The sequence below is a fragment of the Buceros rhinoceros genome, unplaced genomic scaffold, assembly GCF_000710305.1.
Source record: "Buceros rhinoceros silvestris isolate BGI_N320 unplaced genomic scaffold, ASM71030v1 scaffold21394, whole genome shotgun sequence".
Lineage (NCBI taxonomy): Eukaryota > Metazoa > Chordata > Aves > Bucerotiformes > Bucerotidae > Buceros > Buceros rhinoceros.
The window spans coordinates 4,647-17,790 of NW_010410305.1; the positions used below are offsets into that span (position 1 = coordinate 4,647).

At 47.1% G+C, this 13,144-nt stretch overlaps 1 protein-coding gene across 1 annotated transcript in view; it reads right to left on the bottom strand.

Moving 5' to 3' along the window:
• FBXO21 (F-box protein 21) overlaps positions 1–13,144 on the bottom strand; it is a gene marked incomplete at its 5' end in the record, with an annotated part of 15,643 nt that overhangs the window by 1,048 nt on the left and 1,451 nt on the right. Inside the window, 9 exons of the mRNA XM_010135578.1 lie at positions 1,700–1,857; positions 2,834–3,024; positions 5,510–5,642; positions 6,388–6,564; positions 7,330–7,466; positions 7,757–7,890; positions 8,538–8,684; positions 10,461–10,582; positions 12,559–12,653. Of these exons, the coding sequence (XP_010133880.1) occupies positions 1,700–1,857; positions 2,834–3,024; positions 5,510–5,642; positions 6,388–6,564; positions 7,330–7,466; positions 7,757–7,890; positions 8,538–8,684; positions 10,461–10,582; positions 12,559–12,653 (1,294 nt within the window). The remainder of the gene's footprint in view (positions 1–1,699; positions 1,858–2,833; positions 3,025–5,509; positions 5,643–6,387; positions 6,565–7,329; positions 7,467–7,756; positions 7,891–8,537; positions 8,685–10,460; positions 10,583–12,558; positions 12,654–13,144) is intronic.

Consider the following 13,144-nt stretch of genomic DNA (forward strand, 5'->3'; position numbering starts at 1 on the left):
ATAACCGGATTAAGCACAACGCAGAAGCGCTGCCATGAAAACACAAAGGTGACCTGAGGGGAGGCCCCTTTGCTGCCGCTGTGTCTGTGTAGAGCGGTGTGATGGGGAGCCAGCCCAGCAGCCCGTCGCATGCGCAGGGGCCCTGCAGCAGTCCCCAAATGATGTCATTTCTTCCAGCACGCTGCCAGATATCCAACTAGAATCAAAAGCTGCCTGTGTCGCAAAGTCTGACCTATCTGCAAGGCCAGGCGGGAGCGAGGTGGGATGCAGAGAACATCAAGCATCAGGAAGAATTCACGTGTCTCTGAACCCGTTTGGTTCACTACAAAGAGCACACACAACTCCTATCGACCCACAGAGGCTCTTTGAAGCTACTGTACGTCACTGCGTGCAGCCACAAGCACCAGAGCTTACTCCAGCTCAGCGGGCTGGTGCAGTCCTGCGGGCTTGCAAAGCACCCTTGTCGTTCACTGCACCACTGCGGAAAACAACGTCCGCTCCAACTGCTCTGCAGAAGCGCAGCTGAGCAGTGAGCTGCACACACAGGGAAGAACACGGTGGCGGAACAGAAGCTGGCGGGGGGGAAGAGACAGACAAGCGAGTCCGGCAGTAGGTGGGGAGCCTGCGAAACCTGCTGACTGGCGGTTTTTGAACCGTGGATTATCTGGTCTGCTCTGCTACAAAGCAAACGAGAGACAGACAAGAGCAGGCAGGTAGACACCAAACCCTCTGTGTGAAACGGGCGGGTTTGGAATCTGCTACAGCTCAACCTGCAAATTTACAGGAAGGATTGAGCTGGTTAGATACAACCCTGCACACAGGTTTAAGGTTCTTTCAATAAAAAACTATCTTCCCCTCCCCAGAGTCAGGTCAGTAAGTTATGAAATAGTCTCTTCCCAAATGACCTGAGGATGTGTCTGAGAGGGGCTAGTCAGCAGCCAGCAGCAAGACGTCAGCAAACAAGGACAAACCCTCCAATTTTCCCCAGCGATATCAAACACCCGCATGCCACAGAGATGACAGTGTCAGCCCTACAGCTTGGCTAAAATACTCTGTGCTCTGGAACCAGCCAGCATTATACTTGTTTATAAACAATTAGACAAAAGATGTAGAGATGACTCAGCCCCAGCAGCACCGCGGACAAATACCTGATTAGTTTTCACCGAGATGCGTATTTTAGTATCAATCCATGGCACACAAGAAGTTTTGGTTTTTAAGACTCCCTGAGAGGGCAAGTCCTGCCTAATACGAGCCATAAGGCTGAGCTGCAACATTCCAGGTCCCCGCTTCATCTTTTCAGCTACCAAATATAAAGTAACTCTCAGGACAGTGACAAAACGTCTGCACTTCAAACCTACAAAGGCAGAAGCGTCCCCTCCTGTAAAGACACTTTTTGCTCATGTGTGTGGGACCAGAACACGGCAGGGAGCAGCTTCTAGTTCACACCGTAAAACCAACCATGTCCAAAACACAGTTCTAAGGCAAGAGGAAGCTACACCAGAGTGGTCCTGAACGTTCACCCCTAGCAGTACTGATTGCATGAAGAACAAACACCACAGGCCTTGAATTCAAGAGCATTTTCCTTCCCACCTCAACCTTAACTCAGTCTGTGTTTCATGTTTAAGAGTGAATCACGTAAGCACCGCTTTCTTGTAATGCATTTCTAAACAGACAGTAAACACAGGAGACTCCTGCTCACCTTGAGCAGCGTATCTACAAGAACCGTCCTCCACTAGCACGTTGTAGAAAGGCTGGTGGGGGCCGTGTGGAAGGCTGTGGACGTTCATATTCCGGATCCATTCATGCCCCATCATGCAGGCGGGATCCCAGCCATAAATCACACAGTTATAGCCATATCTAATGAAAAAAAAAACAGTGAGAACTCCAGAGCCAGCTCTTTTTCCTCAAGACTAATATAGCACGAACCAGATAGGAGCCTCCTGTGAGGTGGCACAGGAAGCAGAGGACAAGAGGAAAAAAAAAATTAATTCCAAAAGATCTTGTGTGCACATGTGTGTATTTTGAGGTGGGGGGAAATGACAAGGAGCGACTGGATAAATAGGAACAAACAGCTGAGGACAAAGGAAAACCAAACATGAGCAAGAAAAGAGAACAAGAAAGAAACTGGAAGTCAGCAGCTGGGAGAACAGGAAACAAGGAACAGGGAGGGAATCAATTGTCCTACTGGGTGGTGCAGCTACTTCTGTGCCCATCGCAGAGACGTGGTAATGCCAATACTGAACGCCCAGAAACAAAGGTAATGTTATTTTCAGACTATCTATGCAATTAATCACGAGGTATTAGAACTGTCACTGCCTTTAAACCACGCTTTGTCGGGTCGGAGGAGTGGCTGGACCCACACAGTGCTGGCATGTCACTGTGTCAGGGTAGTACAGAGAGGAACACGAGGCCTCTGTGCGATGCAGGAAGAGGGCAAATAACACTGCAGAGAAAGTTCTGGAAGGTATCCTAGGGTCTTACAATCTCTCTTAAGCCGATTCTGTTCCACGGCCCCTCATTAACTGATTGCTGATGTTTCTTTGAGAGCTCTGGGCTGTGGAAATTTTAGCTGAGTGATATGACTCAGACAAGTCACCTCACCAACTTCTCTCTGCAGGCAAACAGCAGCGAATGCGCTCGCTCTCTCACAGGACAGGCAGGGCTGCTCCCATTTTCTGCGAGGCACATGGCAGAGGCGCACGTGCCTGGCATTTTCCATTCCAGGTACCTCCTTGGCAGACAAACCCACGTCTCATCACTGTCAGAACAAACCCTCCTGCGCTCGTCGTTACAGCACAGCCTGCTAATGGGGGGAAGGTTGTGAAGAGCTCACCTCTTGTGTTTCATAATCAGCCCGATGGAGAAGCAGACCTCTTTGTGCTTCTCATCGGAGCGGTGCTTCACCTCCGGTCCCACCTCCTCCTTCCGGCGCTCAATATGCTCCAGGGTGTGTTGAACCAAGTACCCGACGGCCCCGTGCTGGGATGGGTCCAAAGCCTGAATGTGCTGCAAGATGTCCAGAACCTTCAGCAACCAAAACAAGACGACAGGTTCAGAACAAGCCTCTAGAGCAGCCCAACACTTACAAACACACACAGGTGTTTTTCTCAAGGCAGCTGGGGCTCAGCCCAGGCCTAGAGGTCTGTCACATGAGTTTTCTACACAGGAAGAACCTTTGCTCTAGCTACAGATGCCCAAGGAGTTTTTTATACAGTCCTCCCCTTTTCTACTTGTAAAGCTCCCTAGTTCCAAGGAAGGGCACTGCTGAGCACAGTACCTCCTTAAAATTCAGTCACACTAGCTAATCACACGACATGTTGTGACCGCAGGGCATTGACAAGACCTTTTGAAGGTTTCTGAAACGTTAAGAGAATACTGTTGCTAGTCTCCCAAACTGCTGCTGTGAAGTGATTCCAGAAGACTTCTGCTGTACGTGAGAACAAACATTTTCATTTAAAAGAGCTCCTCGGTGTCTCTGTGGGAGCTTAGCAGAGGAAAAACAGGCATCACAGAAGGAAATGCAAATAACCTCTATGCTGCTCTACCATGTTAACAGCAAACGAGGGACAAAGAACCTGCTTGTCTCAGGACGACTAAAGAACAGTTACTTTAAAAGCGCTCTCACAGCAGCAAACCCTGCAGATCCAGACACCCTGCGGCACACTGCCGGAGCATCTGCTGCCAGCTTGACAGACGGGCAGCGCAGCATTTACTTGCCTGTTTTATTTTTTTATTCCTTGCTCTTAACAACAACTGTTGTCTAACCAAGTTGGGAAAAGACAGATACAGCCACCCCAACATCCAGTACCTGAAGTGCCGCCACAGTTCCAAAACCTGACATGCTTTAGCACCTGGCAAAAGGACCATCTCCTTGATCACAGGCTGGAAGCTTTGCTCACTATGTGACCAGTGGCAAAGGAGGAATAGAGATCTCAGGCTACTAAGCATGAATATCAGTCAAGAGGGGAAGAAAATAAATTCAGAAGAACAGGTAATTAGAAGAAGAAACAAAGCTCAGGCTTCTTGGCCACCTTAATTCTCTGGATGGCATCTTGAGAAGGACATGAAAATCCTGAGAAGTCCTGCAGAAAGGGGAAGGCCTAGAACAGTGACCTCAGCGGCCAGAGATTCTTGGCAGCTTCATTGACTGGTATTTGCAACCATCCAGGGCAACATCCTGTGTAGATTTGGTACCACTTCCCATAAATGTGGCAGACCTCTATCAAATCTGGTACCTCCCAGCCTGTCAGAGCGTTCTCCCTGGCTCGCTAAAATCCCACCCCTGGGGCAGCTGGATACATACGGAGAGGCAGTACTGGGAAGTCCAAATTCACATGTGCTTATTTGATCTGGCAACATGGTGCAGAGAAACCACGTGTCAAACTGAGCCACAGGGCTGTATTATTTGTTTTGAGGGGCAAAAAAATGCCAGTATGTGAAGCCTCGGTCCTTTACAGACACATCACCGAGTGCCAGAAAGGGGAAGGAAGATCTTTGGGTGTTGCACTTAGCTGTCCCCTACTCACGGCTGCCATTTCAGCTGAGTTGCCACCTTGTACGCAATTTCTTAGTTTGTGCTGTTTTTCCCGTGTCGATCCTAAAACTTGCTGCCATAAGAAAGCAACAGCAAGTCTAGCACAGTCAGTTCTCCTAAAGGAAGGCAGCTCGTCCAGCAGTGCTACAGTTCTGCCAGTTTGGTGGCAAGAGCTTTGTTCTCCGCTTGGCTGTCCAGCCAATATTCTGCTTCTGACCCAGAGCTCACATCTGGCAAGGGCAGAGGCACTGCCCAAGTGTGTGAGCTTCGCTGAAGTACTACAGGACAGTTTGACTAGGAAACACTTCTTTGCTGCAGTGACACACTAAAGAAATATTTTCTTGAGCTACATGCCTTCCCCTGATTCAGTGGCAGACATGGATGATCTAGACAACCCGTAAGACACAGCACTTCCTTTCCCACATTCGTAAGACAGCAGGACTCAAGCTGCTATGCCAAAGGTGGCATTAAAAAAGGGCAGGAATATTACGCTGCTTTTTCACAAGAGCTACTGCTTGTGTGGGTAAGGTTCCAGAGATCAACTTTGGTTGTATTTATAAAAGACTTCTGACAAGTTTTCTGATAAGGTAATTGCTTCTGTTCCATGAGTCTAGGAAGTTTTACCACTGCTACGACAATCTAGACATGAACCAAATACAGAATGTTCCTATAACTTACAGCTGGAAGTCCACAGGCTGCAAGATAAGCTGTCAGACCTGGGCAGTAAATCCTAAATGATGACTCAGATTCAAGGCTGCTCCCAAGTTTCCCCTAGGGCAAGCCAGAACCATCCTCCTTTCCCTGCTTCATACAGTCAAAATCGATTCTCTGAAATGTGGTAACTTGTTCAATTACATTTATTACAGAAACAACTTGTGACAGGCTGTAATGCAAGCTGATGTAGTCCAGAAATCAATAGACCAGTGTTAATCGTGCTTAGCCCATCAGAAAACACATGACCGAGTGGCGAGGTACCTTTTCTGGCCAGATTCCCAGGTGGAAGTATAACCTAGCCTGGAGCATTAGATGCTGCACATTGTCCGGATACATGGCCAGGTACAGATCCAACGAGTCTCTCAAGAGTTGGTAAGACTGGTCAGTGCTTTCTCTGCCAGCAAAAAAGAAACTCCATTGTAAGGCTAGCTCTTCAAGCCCTGTCCCCAGCATGCCCAGCTACAGCGACAGTCACCACAAATGATGGTACAGGCATGCTCATTCAGTAGGAGCGACTCCAGCACTGTCACTTGTCACAGCCACCTGCTCGGAAGGAAAAACCCTGCACACCTGATGATTTGGCTCTGCCCTCCCACTTCACTGGTGTTCTACTCGGTCAAATCATCCCACACAGAGAATTCACTCTCCAAGCCATTTCCTTTTGAAAGCTACTCTCGTTCCCCTAGCTTAGCTACACCTCGAGCTACCCTTTTGCTCTGTGATTGCTGTCTATGGCTACTTGGGAAAGTGATTACCAGGGGCGTTTGGGAATAAAACCAGACCTTGTATTGACGAACAGAACCTGTGAAACTGCTCATTTGAGCATGTGGGTTGTGCTTACCAGCTCATCACAAAGGTCTCCACTCTTAAAAGACTATCAGCTTTTCAGAAACGAAAGAAAGGATCTGTCCCTTTTCCTGAAGGGAACTGGTTTTACTAAATATTCTTGTTTTCACGCAACACTGCTGCAGGTGATTAAAAGCAACTAGACAATGCAATGTGACACACAGTATTTTGAAGACCCCTGGGGTGACTGACACCTTTTTAAAGTCCTCACTCAAATGCTGTGCAGGAGCACGCAGACAGTGTGCTATGGGCCCTTTTACACAGCCTTACAGGCCAGAGGATCCTCAACTCACCGCTTGCCGAGGTTTAAGAGATTTCCCACCATACGCTGCAGGACCTCTTTGGAAGTCACTACGCCATAAAACTCCTCTGTCACATGGTGGCCGATGAGGTACTCGCACTCCTTCACCGTCAGCTGCTTCCCCTTCCCAAAGGCGTCAATGTAGGTGTAGTCAAAAATATCTGTGCTTCTAATGAAACAACGAGGAGCTACGCTGTGACAGTGGGTCTCACGGTAAAACACCATTACCTATTCCCATTCCTTCCTCAGCTCTTGCAAGCTTGTTAGTAAAACCTGTGTCATTCATACCTAAGAAGAGACTATCTGGTACCTTCTCTCTCCTCCCAGCTTCAAATAAACATAAATGGGAAAAGAAGGAAGTTAACGGGACTTTTCACTCCATCATGCCAGTTCAGCAATTTTCAGGTTTGGTCTATCTGTTGCTAGATTATACTATGATCCTTCACTGGAAAGTGTAACAGAGCCCAGGCACAGGGCACCTGAAGCCTAGTGCCAAAAGGGGAACATACAGACAAACCCTTCGCTCGTCCCTCACAAAACGCCCATTTCTGTAAATCGATCGTGATCTGGTCAAAGATGCATCTGGCACTGACTCAGAGAGTTACAGGACTGCACAGAACAACAACAGTGGCCCCTAGCAACTGTCCTGTAGGAAAGGGGAAGTGAAATCAGCACCTTTTTTCTTCTTTTCAGTTTTTCAGCAGTATCTTCAGTAAGAGTAACAATTACTTTACTATTATTTCACACTCAGGAAATCTGTTATCATTCAGCAGCACATCTGAGTTCTAGGAAAACATTATTAGAGGTCTGATCTTTTCCTCCATATAATTACGGATGGACAATAATTAAACATCCTGCTACAGGTCGGGAGCTGTAAATGCTTTCTGGCCTCTATTACTGGGGACGCAACTTCAAAATTCAGCGGGTCACTTACCCTTCTTTCCCTTGGCACCATCGCAGCAGAAAATGGCTGGGAAAGTTGACAGGTTCCAGTTTGACTCCCAGCTGCCTGGCAATTGTTAAATAAAGCACAGACAAACTGATGGGAATTCCAGTCCTGCGGATCAAAACCTGGGGCATAAAAATGTGATAAAAACCTATGGGATATGTTAAGAAAAGCACAACCACCCCGACCCCACCCCACCCCTGGTTTGATTTCACAAATGAAAACACACACAAATGAAAACACAAATGACAACACACTTGACAGAACCTGTACTAAAAGAAGACACTGGATGGACTTTACAGCAAACTGTTCTTCAGAAACAATGATTTGTTTGACTGCATTCGGACCAATGAGCACCACAAACAGAATGTCTCAAGCCTTGCAGCCTCCTAGTTTTTGCCTAACGCACACGTACCTGGTGAATGTAGGAATTCAGGGAGTTATAGTAATCCAGCTCATTTCCTTTGTATTTTAACTGCTCGTACAGGACACAGTTCATTGCATCAAGTACCTGCCGCTGAAGTTCCACTTCTGAAACCAGGACTTCTCCTAAAAAGACATGCAAAAAAATAAAGACTGAGAAAACAAGTGACCTTAACTTTTATGCAATGAACCTCATACCTTCAAAATTCTTCATATGGACTGAGAAAAAGAGACTCATCTCAATTCAGATAGCCAAGAGCCTGTCTGGAGTTGCCCACGGCAGCTAAGCTGCTCCAGATCTACAGAGAGAGGTTCACTCGCTTTGAGAGACAGCAAACATTAGATAGTGCTTACAGAAAACAAGGAGCCTGACCTCCGGAGATGCTAAAGCACGTACCTTTTCTGTTGCTGCTGACTTTCTGAGACCTGCAGAGGAACACAGGCTGATGCTCTGTCTCACAGCTCTGCTACAGATCTCAGGACTACTTATGACTTCAGGGAGAAATGGGAGAAAAGAAGAAAAAATAGAAGAATCTGTCTCCCCAGTCTTTTTTGCTTAGACAGCATCAGACAGACAACCCTGGGCTACCCAATCCCTGTGGCTGCACAAACAGGTGTTTCCTGATGGTTTAAGCAAATGTCAGAATACGCCTGGCAGGGGCCGCAGAACAACAGCTCTAAGTCACAACAGTTCAGCGGCAGTTTCACCCTGTCTGCCTGTATCCAGGATGGCAGCAATGCTCTGCAGCAAAGCACACGTTTCTGTACAGTACCTGCCTTGGAAGCCAAGCTGGGGTGCCTCGGATTTTTGGTCCGCAGGACTTTGCGCACTTTATCTGTGATATCGTCCACTTGGGCCTGGACGCTTTTGAAGCAGATGTCTGACAGTGGGTTACAGTACTGGTCAATTAAAACAGCGCCTGCAAAAAACAAACTATATAAGAAACAGGACTTCAGTGGTTTTCCTTTGCTTAGTTTTAGCTCCTCTAAATTCCAGGCAAGCAGCAAGCAATTGCAGCAGCACACAAGAGCTTTCCTTTTAAAGCCTGCAGTCATCTATTGGATTTATCACAGAAAATACAAAAGAAAAGCTGGCATGATAAATGTGATTAAATTCAGTATTCCCCTCTCCACCATCCTGAGAGGGAAGGACAGATTCAAACATCCCACAGGTAAGCTGCTAGAGCAGGCTTAGCCAGCCAGCGCTCTGGTCACGCTGCACCTCCTGGCATCCTCCCAACTCCTCATGTGTTTTTATTCAGTCTCCAACCACCTCAGCTTCACTTCTGCTTCAGTTCTGATTTCTTCCTGCCATATCCTCCATAGCTCTTGCTCATTGTTCCCTCTTCTGCTACATTCACCTTCTCTTCCATGCCTCCCCTCCACCATCATGTCAGAAACCCAGTGTAACAGAACAGATCTGCATTTTGCCCAAGTTCTCTTTTGTCACTCTTCTGCAGGAAAGAAAAAATAGCCCTTTTCCAGAATCTTCTCCTTGTCATCATGCCACTGCTGCTCCTTCCAAAGTCTCCACGTTGCTCAACCATTGGAATCAACTGTATTCACTTGCTAGAAATTTGTGTGGTTCATATCTCTTCCAGCTTCCTACGATGCTTTGTTAGCAGCTCCATGGCAGGGTGGTACTGGAGGATTTCAGCAGGGCCCAAGCCATGTCTTCTTCCTTCTCCCCACAGCGTTCCCTCTTGTGACCAGGTGAAATTTCATGACTACCTGCTTGTGCTCTGACAGCATCCCCATGGCAGACAAACGAATGTATTTGTAACCCACGTGATTAAGTCATAATTAACTGTCTCGGTTGTTCCCAGAAAAAGCCACTTTTGGCTTTGCCTTCTTGCCCTAACACTTCTTCAAACACACTTCTCCCTTCTTCGAAGTCTATTGCCAAAACAGAAACCACCTTTGGTGCTAGAAACTCTTTCATATGGCATTTTGGAAGTACATACCAAGAATGAGGGACTCTTCTACAGACAGTGGCAGCTTTGGTCCCGTTCAGAAGACTATCTTCTCCGTAAGAAGCCTGAAGAAGAGACTAATCCACCAGACTGAGGGCATGAACTGCAGAGAAGCCTTTTCTTTCTTCACATCAGCTGCACGTGACTGGACTCCTGTCCACTCCCCAGTTCCACACTGCACAGCTTCATGGGTCCAGCAGTCAGGCAGCTCTCAAGAGAAAGCCAGAGCGCACAGGCTGTGAGCTGCGACAATTCCCCGGCCTGCGGCATGCTCCTTGCCCTGATCTGAGAAGCTCTTGGGAAAGGAGAGGGCAAGGAGCTGACTGGAAATCAGATCAGTTGGTCTGTAAGGCCGTATTCAGCCCAGAGGCCACAGTTAAAATGCTTCTGCAGAGTCAGCTCATTAGGATGCTGAACTACCACCGAGTTCTTCACTGCTCAAGATTCAAATGTGAGTGTTTTAACATCTTCCCTGTCGCTTTTCAGCTCATCTGTCCATGGGCAACTATTCAAGCATACAGCACTGACAGAAGCTAACAGAACCCTGACACTCTGAGGCAGCTACAGCAAGATTTTAAGGATTCTGGGTACATCAAACTTAATTCCAAGTCATTGTCCAAGGGCTAGCTGAAACGTAAGCAAGGAAGGCTCTTTCCAAGTAAGATGACAACGATGGGAAGCTGTCATCCGGTGCTCTACAAGGGATCTCTGCCAAAGACTTACCCTCCAAGAAGGACTGCCGATCTGTCGGGCGCTGGAGATACTCCTTCAGGTTTTTTAATATATTCTGTTGCCGGAGGAAGTATAGAATTTTTTTTGCATAGTACTTCCAGGTGAGACCTTTCCTGCACATTGAAACACAAAAAGCAGTATCGCCCTGAACAACTTTAAGAGGGAACATTTGATTCAACTTTTCCACTGAATATAGGTTTACAACTGAGACGATTGTTTTCCTAAACAAATCTGACAACACTGCTGTCACTGACAGGAAACAAAAAGGTAAATGTTAGGAGGAAATTCGTCATCAAAACCCCACAATAGAACACACTTACAAAAGATTGCTCGTGTCATCTATGATGTTTTTATTATCACCAATGCGTAACTTTGAGAAGATACGGTATCATGGGAAACACCACAGATCCTAATTAACGTAGCTCAGGATCATCTGATTAAAATCCTGTCCTTTACTCATAAAACTCTACCCTTAGTCTGACCGGATCCCTCCAGAATCAATCCTAAAGTATCCTCCCACCCTTACAAAGAAATTCATGAGGGACGTGAGTGTATTCAGAATAACAAACACCCCCAGAGGAGAAACGCCCCTGCTGCTCTGAAAAGGCAGGAACAGATCAACAGCTGGTCTGTAGACGACACAATCCAAAACCCTTCAGGTTTTACTATAAAACCCCTTCACTTTCCAAACCCACCAGTGAAGGTAGAATGCCCAAGAAGCAGCAACAGAGAGCTAGCTGCTGTCCGGGTCAGCTCTGAAGTCACCTGCAATGTGACCGACCAACTCACAGACATTCAAATCACACCTACCTAAGCAACGGCTTACCCAGAGCCTCCCTGAGCACTTTTACACCAAAGAGTCGGGATGGCACAAAGCGCTGGCCCGCCCAAAAAACAAAGGGAAGATTCTGTAGGTTGCCAGACGCTGCCCTTGCCATGTGTTTAAAACCGGAAAACCCCTCTGTCCCGGCTTATGCTCCAGACTGCGGGTCAAATCAGCCTCCTCCATTCTCCTGGACAGGACAATCAAACCCCCTAACACTCCATCCTCTTCCAATAAACTGGGAGCTCAATAGGGAAAACTGCTTTATTGGGATATCTTCCAGGGAAATTATTTAGCTTAATGCTCCTAATGTCAATGACTACGGCTTAATCGGGGGGTAATTAGCATCAATTCTGCTTTATGGGGAGGTGTTTGGCCAGTGCAAAGACTCAAAAGCTTTTTAACCAGTTGTCAAATGAGATGTTTAGCTAGTTCAAACAGAGGAGGTAATAAAACAAATGTGAAAAAGCAAAGATGAGATGACTGCCATTCCAGTTATGTTTTGTCAAGCTCTACTAACGGTCCCTTTAATCAAGGCTATTAGGCTCCATTAAGAATGATCTGTGGCTGTTTTGTATCCCAGCAAAATCACACGCTTTATGAGCTACCAGCAGAAAAAGCCTCACGTAAAGCAGTGACTTATCCATCTTGCCCAGTGTTAACCACGGCGAGGAGGATACCCAGGCAGATGCAAACCAGAAGTTTTATTTACCTGTTTGGCTTTTCACCTGTCTGAATAGTTACAGATCTGCAGATTTTCCAGTGGCTGAATTCAACTCAGTTGCTTATATGGGGACAAAAGTTGTACCAACCTACTATGGCTAAGAAAAGCAACAACAAGAAGAGAAAGAATTAAAGCTTCCCTCCAGTGCTGCAGCCTCATCCTGCAAATCAGTTCATCAAACTGATCCAGCTTTAAATAAAAATGGAACAGGAAGGCAGAAACTCCTTAAGCCAAAACTGCTGCAGAGAAGAGGGTACATGGAGCGTGTCCCAAGAGATGTCGTAGACTGGCAAGGAAACCAAGCAACAAACAGCAACACAAAGCCAGAGGAGCTCCTTCTTGCGGAATAGTTTATCCGGTTTCTTCTGGGAACATAAAATTTGTTCTGAAAGCAAATACTCAGCCTTGGTAAGGCTGGGGGTCTCGTTGCACCAGAGGGACAGAAGAACAGAAGCTGAGGTCAGGGATTCACACAGAACTGCTCTCCTTTAACTAGTGAAAGGGGGAAAATCCCTGCCACTGCTAACCCCTCTCTTTCTTACCTTCCTTCCATGTTAAGGATACACATCAGCTCATCCTCGAAAAAATGACTTGGGCACCCAAGAGTCTCAATGTCACTGAATCCATCACAGGGGACCTGTCAAACCAGACAATGCATTACGCAGAGCACAACAGATTCTTCCCAAAAGAACATCATTTGATAAAAAGTCTCAAAACCAATTTTGTCCTATTTTTAAAAACTTATGTAAGGTCTTGAAGTCCAGCTCACCAAGTACATAGTCCTTACTCTGAGGATTTATCACAAGGATTCAATGAGAGCATCTCTACAGTAATTCCCATCATACTGAATCATAGACTCATGGAACAGTTTGGGTGGAAGGGACTGTCAGAGCTCTCCCAGCCCAACCCCCTGCAGGGAGCAGGGACATCTGCACCCAGAGCAGGGGGCTCAGAGCCCCACGGGCCAACCTGACCTGCCATGGGGCCAGTGATGGGGCTGCTCCCACCTCTCGGGGCAGCCTGTGCCAGGCTCTGCCCACCCTCAGCAGCAACAATCTCTCCCTTCTCTCTGCTCTCCATCTCCCTCTCCCAGTGGAACCATCAGCCCTTGTCATGTCCCACAGACCT